Source organism: Aquarana catesbeiana, linkage group LG11, assembly GCF_042186555.1.
Source record: "Aquarana catesbeiana isolate 2022-GZ linkage group LG11, ASM4218655v1, whole genome shotgun sequence".
In the NCBI taxonomy this organism is placed as follows: domain Eukaryota; kingdom Metazoa; phylum Chordata; class Amphibia; order Anura; family Ranidae; genus Aquarana; species Aquarana catesbeiana.
Window position 1 is genome coordinate 221,327,546 of NC_133334.1, and position 12,527 is coordinate 221,340,072.

The following is a 12,527-nucleotide window of genomic DNA, read 5'->3' on the forward strand; positions in this document are numbered from 1 at the left end:
ACCCTCCCCCCCCCCCAAAAAAAACTTTCTAGCAATACACACCAAACTGAGCATGTGCAGAGTGCCTCCAAGGCTCTGTTCTATCAGCAGATGGATTGGGGTCAGTAAAAGAAGGGAAGGCTCAGAAAAGACAGGATCAAACAGCCTTGCATTTGGATTATTTTTGGGGGAATAAGGATATTGGGGGTTATTTACGAAAGGCAAATCTACTTTGCACTACAAGTGCACTTGGAAGTTCAGTTGCTGTAGATTTAAGGGGGACATGCAAGGAAAATAAATAAAAAACAGCATTTTAGCTTGCACATGATTGGATAATAAATCAGCAGAGCTTCCCCACTTTTCAGATCTTCCCCTCAGATCTACAGTGATTGCACTTCCAAGTGCACTTGTAGTGCAAAGTGGATTTGCCTTTTATAAATAACTCCCACTGTTTTGTGTCACTTTGTGGACATTGACTATAGAAGCAGTGAGGAAAGAGGAGCAGTCTGACAGCCAGGCGACAAGCATTTTGAAAAAGTCACCAGTTGCCATACCTCCCAACTTTTTGAAATGGGAATGAGGGACACCTATCAGCAAAAGTATGAGGGCATAGGACACACCCCTTACCACGCCCCCTTAAAGGAGAATTGTACAAAAAAAAACAAGATTGGTTAAACCCACAAGTGCTTTTTTTACCACTACTATTCCTTCATATTGGCTTTTGGAATTTACAAATGCAGCAATTTAGAAATCAGATGAAAGGTTTAGCACTGGGAAACACTTTAAGATAGATAAAAGGTGCATTTTATATACATCTATATAGATCAGACCAAAATGAGGGATTGAGGGACATTGCTCCAAATCAGGGACAGCTGGGAGGTATTACAATGCTCCTTATGTGACATGTTCTCTTTAATGTACTTTTCCTCTCCCTAAGGACTGCATGTCTTTCACAAGTAGCAACTGAGTCATAGAGAAACACCAAGTGAGTCACAAGTAGCACCTCTCCTTCACCAGCACTCAATTCCAGTGTGAAGTGCTGAGTATTCCTGTGCTGTAGACTGGGGGTGAGTGCTGTGCTCTCTTCTTCCAGCATGTCCAGCACCTATCCTCCCCTCTTATTCCATCTGTTCTCTTTCCCTCCCATCCACCATCCCATTCTCAGCTTATCTGTCTATCTCTACCTTTCTGTGGAAGAGGACAGGGTCCTCTGCTGTGTGCAGACCTAGTACAAGTCAGATCACAGAGAGGGAAGGGAGGATAACCCAGACAAAAGGAGAGAAAAAAAAGAGAGGGATCCAGCCAGGGGCACATAATGAGACAGGCAGGGGAGGTCAATGCACACACATTATCCTGTGACACCAGCAAATCCTGGTAAATTTGACTATTTTCTTTTTTTTTTTTTTTGGGGGGGGGATGTTCTGTTTGCTTTGTAAGAGTTTACTTAGGCTGGGGGGTGGCTGGATAGCAGTAACCTTTTGGAACTAAACTCTGTCCCTGTTTCCCAGTGTATGCCAGCCTCTCATCTGACTCTATTACCTTCTCCCTACTGAACAGACTGTGCATATGAATGAATCTGCATATAAAAGTCCCTGCCAGACCTCCACAATTGGTTCATCAGATTTAGGACTGGCTTCAAAGGACATCCTCCAGGACAAGGGACATCTGTACAAGATGGATTGTGTGCTGCCCAGTTCCCTGGTGTGGCTATGTGTTTTACTCCAGTGCATCCTGACTCCGGTAAGTGCTCTGATCACTGGCCATGGAAGGAGCTTGCATTGCCATAAGGAACAGTAGTGGGAGTAAGAGACTCAAAATTATTACTGGACCTTTAATATGTAATGTAATGTAATACTTTTTCCTTATTTATTTACTTATTTATTTATTAATAGTGAATTGTCCAACATTTGGTTACAATACAGGTTATCACAAAATATTTTCTTATTTTACATTTTTTGTATATAAATAAGGTTCCAGAGTGAATCGCCTGACCTGCAATGTCTATTGGTTACAATGCAGATTATCATAATATAATATTTGTCCTTATTTGTTAATAAATAAGGTTACGAATTGAACAGTCTGACATGCAATAGAAGTAGGTTAAAGTGTGGGTTATCAGAAAATAATATTTCTCTTATTTATTTATGAATAGGGTTCCAAAGTAAATTGTCTGACATATAATAGAAATAGGTTATAATACAGGTTATCACAAAATAATATTTTTCTTACTTAAAAATATTGCTCCAAAGTGAACAGTCTAACATGCAATGGCAATAGGTAGTACAATGGTACATTAGTACATTGTAGGTTATCGTTCAATAATATTTTTTCCTATTTTTTTTATTTTTTTTAATTTTTTTATAAATAAGGTTCTAAAGTGAATAGCCTGACATTCAGTGGCAATTAGTTAGAATGCAGGTTATCATACTGATACATTGTAGTCTGACATGTACTGGCAATTGGTTATAATGCAGGCTATCATAAAATAAAATTTTTCTTATTTACTTATAAATACGGTTCAAAAGTGAATAGTCTGACAGGCAATAGCAATTAGTTACAATGCAGGTTATCATACTGATACATTGTAGTCTGCCATGAAATGGCAATTGGTTACAATACAGGTTATCATAGTGATACTATGGGGTTAATTTACTAAAGGCAAATCCACTCTGCACTACAAGTGCACTTGGAAGTGCAGTCGCTGTAGATCTGAGGGGAAGCTCTGCTGATTTTATAATCCAATCATGTACAAGCAAAAATGCTGTTTTTTATTATCCTTGCATGTCCCCTTCAGATCTACAGTGACTACACTTCCAAGTGCACTTGTAGTGCAAAGTGGATTTGCCTTTAGTAAATCAACCCCATTGTATTCTGACTTGTACTGGCAATTGGTTACAGTGCAGGCTATCATAAAATAAAATTTTCCTTATTTATTTATAAATACAAATAAATATGAATATAAATATATGAATAGTCTGACATGCAATGGCAATTAGCTACAATGAAGGTTGTATGCCATTCTCCATGTAGAGATGAGTGTTTTTTTTTTCTCTTTGTATTACTGGTTGCTTTAAAACAGGGATCTCCAAACTTTCTAAAGAAAGGGTCAGTTTGCTGTTCTTTAGACTTTAGGGGGGCCAGACTGTGCCCAGTGGGAGTAAACAATGCCCGAACTTTGTTATTAGGGGGAGAAATATTTGGTGTCGGAAAGGAATAGTGCCCAATTTTTGTTGTGCGTGGAAGAAATTATGCTCCATTGTTGGTGTGAGTGGAAGGAATAGTGCCCCCTTGTTGATATCAGTGGCAGGGATTATGCCCCATTGTTTGCTGTCAGTGGCAGGAATAATACCTCAAGGGTCGGATAAAGTTTGAAGACCACTGCAATAAAGGATATCAAAGTCCAAGAACAAAAATGTTATACATTGTAGTTTACCAAGATGTGGTGGCTGCATTTGTTTTCTTTATTCAGGCCAACATTTTGTGCAATATAGAAAAATATCTGTTGATTATGCCAGAAATCCAGTGTTCTTGTGACTTTCTGGGCATCGAACTGATATGTCAAACAATGCTATTGGTTTTGAACTACAAATCACCTCCTCTCTATATAATATAGGTGAGGAGAGGGGCAGGTGTTGGTGGCTCAACTCAGGAAAGCAGACTAGGGTGCTGACGCTGCTCCTCCATAGATACAATGCAGTGAGTCATCCTTGAATGGAAAGGAGTGCTTTGTCACCCTAGGGCGAGATGTGTGTTACAGGAAGAGTCACCAGGTGAAAGTAAAGAGGAAAAAAAGAATGAAAAAAGAAATTGAATGCTACCTCATCTAAGGACTTTTAATCTGCATAATGTACCATTTTTGCTCTTGGGTTTAGGTACATTTGAACCATTTAAAATATAGTGCAGTTAACAGGGAATGAATAAATAATAGGACATTTTTCATGAGAGAAAGAAGTTTGCTGACTCATCATTCTGCAATAGCTGTCTTGTTGACCCCTCTTATTTGAATACGTTGAGGCATTGACCTAGGAGAAGGATTCTGGTAAGGACATCTGAGTTTTCTGTAATGTTCTGGGTTACACAAAAGTACTAAAACCATAAGACCTTTTATAACAGCCAGTCTGCTAGAAGTGATTATTTTGATAGTACTCAATAATTGCTGGCTCTGTATTTATCTTATGCAATAGTTACTCAGAGTGATTGACCAATTGGGGTAGGTGGATATGCAATGTCTTTTTTCTTCTGGTGGTAAAGTTCTCAGTTGAGACATAAGATCATAGGGTACCAGGTATAAGTAGTGTTCTCTCCATTGCCATGCTGAATTCAGAAAAAAATTGGCATCCATTACTTTTTCAGCACTGGCCGCCATCATTGAAATGTAGCCAAGAGCAATGCCATTTGGTCTTTAGCCAATTGCACGCTTCAAACTACCTTGTCTTGAGGGAAACTGAGGCACGTGAAGGGAGATTTGTATCAGGTGCTTCCAGTGCATGTCAGCACTAGTATATACCGTGCTGGTTCTTCTTGTAGCTGGCAAAATGACTGCTGGTATTAAGTCAAACGTGTATATAAAGTACCCATACAGTAAGGGAAGGGGTCCCTTGTTATGTGCTGATCAGATAGTCTTATGACGTTTCTGTATCCTTACCCAGGAGAGCAACAGTTGTCTGTTTTTGACAATTGTAAGATGATAATCAACCAACTTATATTCTCTCCCTTGTTCTTACCCCAATTTTCACTGAAATTGAATTTTCAATGAACATAAAACATTGTTATTGCATAAAACCCTATACTACCCTAGTCTGCTGATGAATGAAGGAACACCCAATGAAGGCACCCAAATACAAATTCAGAAATCAGAGAACTGATATTGCATGATCATTTATGCTTGTATATGGGGTGTTGTTCATCTATACCCAGTCTACAAGTATAGTTTCAATAGAAGTCTATTCCCATTACAAATATTGTACTGTACTTGTAGTCAGCCGTAGGGGAAGGGGGGGGATGGGATTCACACATGGGATATTTTTTTTTTTCACCAGGACCTACATTTTAAAAGATTATCAGAAACCTGAGAAACACTAGGTAGGCACATAACCTGATATCAGTATATGTAAAGTGATTGTAAACTCTCAATTTAATTTCTTAAATAACAAACAGGTTTATACTTGCCTGCTCTGTGCAATTTAATCTCGAGTCCCCCACTGATGAACCTCCTCTTCTTGGTGTGCCACCATAGGAAGTTGCTTCTTGCGGGGATGATCTATAGATATAGACAGTGCGACTTGGCCCTGTTTCCCACTCCCTCATCACAGGATTTAAATGACAGCAGTGGGAGCCAATGGCTCCTGCTGCTCTCAGCCAAGCCTGTGAGAGTGGGGAGAAGGGAGAGGGCCTCTACAGACAGGCACAGCACTGGATGGAGTGAGGGCTCAGGCAAGTATAAGGAGGGTGAGGGGGCATACTGCTACCTAAACATGTTTTACCTTAATGCAAGGAATGCATTAAAGGGGTTGTAAACCCTCGTGTTTTATCACCTTAATACATCCTATGCATTAAGGTGAAAAAACACCTGGCAGTCACCGGCCCCCTAGCCCCCCCTCCCCCGTTTTACTTACCTGAGCCCCTTCATTTCCTCGGCGCTGTCCCTCTCCACAGGGTCCGGGCTCTTGATTGGATAGATTGATAGCAGCGCAGCCATTGGCTCCCGCTGCTGTCAATCAAATCCAATGACGGGGAGGGGCGGGGCCGAGTCCGGCATTCATGTCTGTGGACGCAAATGCTGGACTCGGGAGCGCGCCCGCAAGGTAACCTCCCGGGAGAGCGCTTCTCCTAGGGAGTTATCTGATGCGGGGAGGAGCCACGAGAGCCACTGGGGGACCCCAGAAGAGAATGTTTGGGGGCCACTCTGTGCAAAATGAGCTGCACAGTGGAGGTAAGTATGATATGTTTGTTATGTTTAAAAAATAAAAAAAAGATCCTTTACAATCACTTTAACCACTTCAGCCCCGGAAGATTTTACCCTCTTCCTGACCAGAGCGCTTTTTGCGATTCAGCACTGCGTCGTTTTAACTGACAATTGCGCGGTCGTGCGACTTGGCTCCCAAACAAAATTGAGGTCCTTTTTTTCTCACAAATAGAGCTTTCTTTTGGTGGTATTTGATCACCTCTGCGGTTTTTATTTTTTGCGCTATAAACAAAAAAATAGCGACAATTTTGAAAAAAAAAAAAACGCATTATTTTTTACTTTTTGCTATAATAAATATCCCCAAAAAATATTTAAAAAAACATTTTTTTTCTCAGTTTAGGCCGATATGTATTCTTCTACATATTTTTGGTAAAAAAAATCTGAATAAGCGTTTATTGATTGGTTTGCGCAAAAGTTATAGCGTCCACAAAATAGGGGATAGTTTTATGGCATTTTAATTGATAATTTTTTTTTTTACTAGTAATGGCGGCGATCAGCGATTTTTATCATGACTGCGACATTATGGCGGGCACATCGGACAATTTTGACATATTTTTGGGACCGCTGGCATTAATACAGCGATCAATGCTAAAAAATTGCTTTGATTACTGTAAAAATGTCACTGGCAGTGAAGGGGTTAACCACTAGGTGGCGCTGTAGGGGTTAAGTGTGTCCTAGGGAGTGTTTCTAACTGTGGGGGGAGGGGCTGTGTGTGACACTACACTGATCGCTGCTCCCAATCACAGGGAGCAGAGATCAGTGACAGTGTCACTAGGCAGAGGACGGGGAGATGCTTGTTTACATTAGCATCTCCCCGTTCTTCCTCACCGTGAGACGATCGCAGGTATCCCTGCGGACATCGGGTCTGCGGGACCCGCGATCGCGGTCATGGAGCTCCCGGTGGTGCGCCCGCAAGCCGCCTCTTAAAGGGCAATGTACAGGTACGTTAATCTGCCTGTATGTGACCTTCTGCTGCAGTATATATGCGTGAGGTGGTCGGGAAGCCGTTAAGGTAAAAAAGTCCTCATGCTTTAGAACAACTTTAATCTACATGCAGTAATTTACTAGTTTGAGAGCCGGGGGTCTGTCAACTCAAGTATAATCCAGGTAAAAGCAATACATCAATCTTGGTCAAGCTCTGGGATTTTTATATTTTGTACATCCATTCTTACACCCCCATTAAATTGCACTTTCCTCCGAGATCTTTTGAATTATGTTAGGTTAATCATTTGTTGAATGAGAATCTGGCATTTTGTTTAAAGTGATCCTGTACCCAAAAGGTGACTTGGAACCTACGTCCACCCAGTTACAGAAAAGCACCTACACTTACCTTTCCAGCAGCCAGTGTCTTCAAACTCTTTGCTACTCCCTATTGGCTGCAGGTATTTGATACTTCTCAGTTTTAGAAAAGGTAGGGATTAGGTAATAACCCTTGTCAGATTTTTTTTTGTAACTGTCTGTGTCCTGTTGGAGAAACTTCTTTTAATTTCCTGAAACAGAAAGTAGAAGGAAATTGCTTCAAAGTGTGGGGAATTCCCCTCTTAAGTTGACCATACGTCTTTCCTATTAAACCTTACCCCATTAAGCAAGAGAGCACAGCATGGTCAGTTTTCTGGACATGCTGAGAACTCAGCCTGCTCTCCTTCAATGATCAGAATTGTGCTGACACGCTTCCTCCCCCGCACAGCCATTCACTGGAAACATCAGCGTGCTGCTGCTTCTCATCCCCCAGCTCTCTAAGATCCTTATGCAGCTGAGAACAGAGAATGGACCACTTTTTAAAAGAAGGTATTTATGATGTCTTTTATATTCATACACAAATGTTTTGCCCTTAATTTCTATTTTAACCTCCCTGGCGGTATGATTATTTCAGATTTTAGGTGCTGAAAGCGGTACCATTATTTTGCACAGAAATTTGGCGTTTTATATTGTAGGCCTGTAATTCTTAGGAATAATTCACTTAAATCTGTCCAAACCAGAGTCTAGTAGACATCCCAGGTATGATAAAGTTTGAAAAACGAAATAAAAAATTATAATATAATAAATAACTATAAATAATTATAACAAATAATAATACAAATTATTCAATAATGTAATCAAATCAAAAACACTGAAATTTGCTCAGTTGCAGAATTGTTGCTTTCGTTACTTTTAGTGTTTGATGACGGATTTTCCCACAAATCACTATCACTCAATTCTGCAAGTAATTCTAATTTACTATCGCTGTTTTCTAGCTGCTCTAAAGCCACTTTTGACGTAAAGGGACACTTTTTGGTTGCTATGGACAATCTCCAGTTTCCAGGCAGAAAGAACAATATATATAATATAAAACTGCATGCAGGACACTGGACAGACCACTAGGGACAAAGGGGATGTGTAATTATTTGATACAGTACTGTAATCTGTAAGATACTGTATCTATACTGTGTGTTTCACTTTTTGAATTTGCCGCCGAACTCCGTCCCCGTGCGTCGCAATGCTCACAGGGAACGGAGCTCGGCACTATGAATCGAGCGAGACACGGCGGCTCGCCGATCACACTGGAGAGACATCGCAGGATCCAGGGGACAAGGTAAGTAAACTCTTCCTGGATCCTGCGATGCGATCCCGAGTCTGGCTCGGAGATACCGCTTTTGGTATTGAAAATCCACCCCGAGCCAGACTCGGGAATACCGCTAGGGGGGTTAAGCTGAATGGGTTGTTTTACAAGGTGAGGGTTTACATATACAGTGTGTAAAATAAATATTGAGGACTTCAACATTTTTCTAGGTAATTATATTTCTAAAGGTGCTATTGGCATAAAATTGTCACCACATGTCGGTAACAACCCATGCGATCCATACATACAAAGAAACCAAAACAAATAAGTTCAGAAATTAAGTTGTATGTGTAATAAAATGGAATGACACAGGGAAAAAGTATTGAAGACGATAACTGAAATTTATTTAATACAAAAGCCTTTGTTGGTAATGACAGCTTGAAGACGTATACCTGGATTTTGGACCATTCTTCCACACAGTGTTCAAATCTTGAAGGCTCCGTGGGCCTCTTCTCTGAATTATATTTACTTTTTTCCATAGATTTTCTATTGGATTCAATTCAGGTGATTGGCTGGGCCATTCTAGCAGCTTTATTTTCTTTCTTTGAAACCAACTGAGAGTTTCCTTGGCTTTGTGTTTGGGATCATTATCTTGCTAATATGTCCACCCTCGTTTCATCTTCATTATCCCGGCAGCAGATTTTTATCAAGAATGTCTTGGTACATTTTTCCATTAATACTTCCTTCAATGGCATGAAGTTTGCCAGTACCATATGCTGAAAAACAGCCCCACACCATGATGTTCCCACCTCCAAACTTCACTGTTGGTATGGGGGTGTTTTTGGGGTGATGTGCAGTGCCATTTGACTTCCAAACATGGTGTGTATTATGGCATCCAAAGAGTTCAATTTTGGTCTCATCTGACCAGACTATATTCTCCCTGTATTACACAGGCTTGTCTAAATGTTGTGCAGCAAACTTTAAATGAACTTCAACATGCTTTTTCTTCAGCAATGGAGTCTTGCGTGGTGAGCATGCATACATGCAATGGCGGTTGAGTGCATTACTTATTGTTTTCTTTGAAACAATTGTACCTGCTAATTGCAGGTCTTTCTGAAGCTCTCCACAAGCGGTCCTTGGCTCTTGGTCAACTCTTCTGATAAATCTTTTCACTCCTCTGTCAAATCTTGTGAGGAACACCTGGTCGCTGACGGTTTATGCTGAAATTATGTTCTTTCCACTTCCAGATTATGGCCCCAATAGTGCTGACTGTAACTTTCAGAATTTTAGAAATCCTTCTGTAACCTATGCCATCGGTATGTTTTGCATTAATAAGGTTGAAAAGGTGTTGAGAGAGCTCTTTGCTTTTACCCATCATGAGATGTTTCTTGTGTGACACCTTGGTAACGAGACACCTTTTTATAGGCCATCAGTTGAGACTGATCCAGCGGATACTAATTTTCACTGACAGGGGGCAGGATTGCTTTCTAATTACTGTACTGATATTAGATTTCAGCTTTTCATGCCTTTTTACACCTCCCTTTCTTCATGTGTTTAATACCTTTTCCCTGTGTCATTCCATTTTATTACACATAACTTAATTTCTGAACTTATTTGTTTTGGTTTCTTTGTATGTATGGATTGCATTGGTTGTTAGCGACATGTGGTGAAAATTTCATGCCAATAGCACCTTTACAAATATATTTACAGTAAAACCTTGGTTTGAGAGTAACTTGGTTTGTGAGCATTTTGCAAGACAAGCAACATTTTTAAATACATTTTGACTTGATATACAAGCAATGTCTTGATATACAAGTATTGTCACGTTACAACGGAGTATAAAAGTGAAGAGAGGCGCCTCTAAGTGTAGCAATACAGTTACATTTAATGAAGGTACAACATTTAGAAACTCACAAGGTTGATAATTAAAACAGGCACATCTAAGTATGCAGCATCCGGGGTAAAGCTGTCCACATAGACATCCTCCTGGCTGGGGTTATGGGACTAACACTATGAATGCAGGGGAACAGGGTTGGCTGGCAGTGTATTGTTTCATAAATGGGGTGTTTTGACTTTGCTAATTTGGTGGCCGACGTGTGAGTGAATATGTTGCAGTCTGTATGTAAGTGCATGTGCGGTTGTGTGTGTGCACGTGCAGGAAATGTTGTGCGTGGCAGCGCATGTGTCATTATATATGTGGTTGCAGTGTGTGTATGCATGCAAATGTGTTGGTACAGATGGTGGTGTGGGTGTTGTGATTGGTGTGGATGTGCGATTTGTCACGGGTGGGGTTATATCTATGTGCATGTTTTTGCGTTGGTGATTGGGTGTGGTTTTTATGTGAGAATGCATGCGTGAAAACACATGCATGGGTGGTTTGGACATGTTCAGGTTATGTGGTTATTATGGGTGGTAAAGTATTGGGCATTTGAGGTACAGCTGGGTTGGATAGAAGGCAGGATATGCTTGGTAGAGTCATGGTTTGGTGAGTCTGAGATTATGGGGGGTTATGGTTGTATACGGTGCATGGTCTAAGTATGATGGAGTGTTTTAGCAGGACTCTGGGGATCCTGATGTAATGTGGGGGACTCTGGGGACCCTGATGTAATGCAGAGGGACCCTGATGTAATGCAGAGGGACCCTGATGTAATATGGACAGACTGTGGGGACCCTGATGTGAAGTGGGGGACTCTGGGAACCCTGATGTAATGTGGGGGATCCTGATGTAATGAAGAGGGACTCTGGGGACCCTGATGTAATGCGGAGGGACCCTGGTGTAATGCTGAGGGACCCTGGGGACCCTGATGTAATGCTGAGGACTCAAGGGATCCTGATGTAATGAAGGGGGACTCTCATGTAATGCAGAGGGACCCTGGAAACCTGAGAGACTTTGGGGACCCCGATAGCATGAGGGGGGTCTATGGATAAACTGATTTATTGGGGGGCTCTTGGGACTCTAATGAAAGGGGGATAGCTTTGGGGACCCTGATGTAAGAAGAGACACTGGGGATCCTGATGTAACAGGGAGGACTCAAGGGACCTTGATGCAAGAAGGAGTTTGGGCCCTAATGTAAGAGGGGACTTTGGGAACCCTGATGTAAGTATTTAGTTAGTGTTTTCTAAAGGTAGTAGTTATTGAAGGTGCAGGAATTGGGGTAAGCTGAGGTTTGATGGAAAAGGAAATGGGGTGATCTGAGGTGTGAAGGTGCAGGATTTGGGATGATCGGAGGTATGAGGCTACAGAAATTGGGGCTGGTCTTGGGTATGAAGATGTAGTAATTGGGATGATCTGAGGTGTAAAGCTGCAGGAGTTGAGGTGATATGAAGTGTGAAGGTGCAGGATTGGGGTTATCTGAGGTCTGATGATACAGGAATTGGGGTAATCTGAGGTTTGAAGACACAGGAACTGGGGTAATCTGAGGTATGAAGGTGCAGAAACTGGGGCTGATCTTAGGTGTGAATGTTTAGGAATTGGGGTTATCTGAGGTGTAAATCTGCAGGAGTTGAGGTGTGAAGATGAAGGAACTGAGCTGTTCAGAGGTCTGATGGTGCAGGAATTGGGCTGATCTGTGGTGTGAAGGTGCAGAAACTGGGGCTGATCTGAGGTGTGAAGGTGCAGGAATTGGGGTGATCTGAGGTTACCATTTTCTTTACCACTTTCCATTGATCTTTGAAATCTCAATATTAATTTCTTATTATTGTTAAAATTTATTTATTATTATTATTATTATTATTATTATTATGTCGTTTATACTGTAGCATTTACTTTAATGTTGCTGGCACTCTCACTTTCTTTGAAAACCTTTTTCGGCACACTATGTTTGAAAGGTTGTCTACCCCTGCTCTAGCTCCTGCTGGATTTTGCTTCTAATCTCCTTGTGGAGGCTTCCATTTGTGGATGGACATTCTATGGTTACACATTGCTATAATCTTTTTATATGGACTATAAACTGAAGGACTCTTGAATAAATGGTTGTGGAACGAATCATTTGAGTTTCCATTATTTCTTAGCAAACAGAATATTGGCATGCATTAAAAAGGGGG

At 41.0% G+C, this 12,527-nt stretch overlaps 1 protein-coding gene across 7 annotated transcripts in view; it reads left to right on the top strand.

The window, feature by feature from the left end:
- Positions 1 to 918: 918 nt before the first annotated feature.
- Positions 919 to 12,527, top strand: part of VEGFB (vascular endothelial growth factor B) — an 85,376-nt gene continuing 73,767 nt past the window's right edge. The window contains exons 1-2 of one of the 7 annotated variants that reach the window (XM_073605366.1): positions 919 to 1,046; positions 1,537 to 1,719. In XM_073605366.1, the coding sequence (XP_073461467.1) occupies positions 1,546 to 1,719 (174 nt within the window). In that variant the 5' untranslated portion in view covers positions 919 to 1,046; positions 1,537 to 1,545. The other 6 variants (XM_073605367.1, XM_073605368.1, XM_073605371.1 and 3 more) reach the window with 6 other exon arrangements.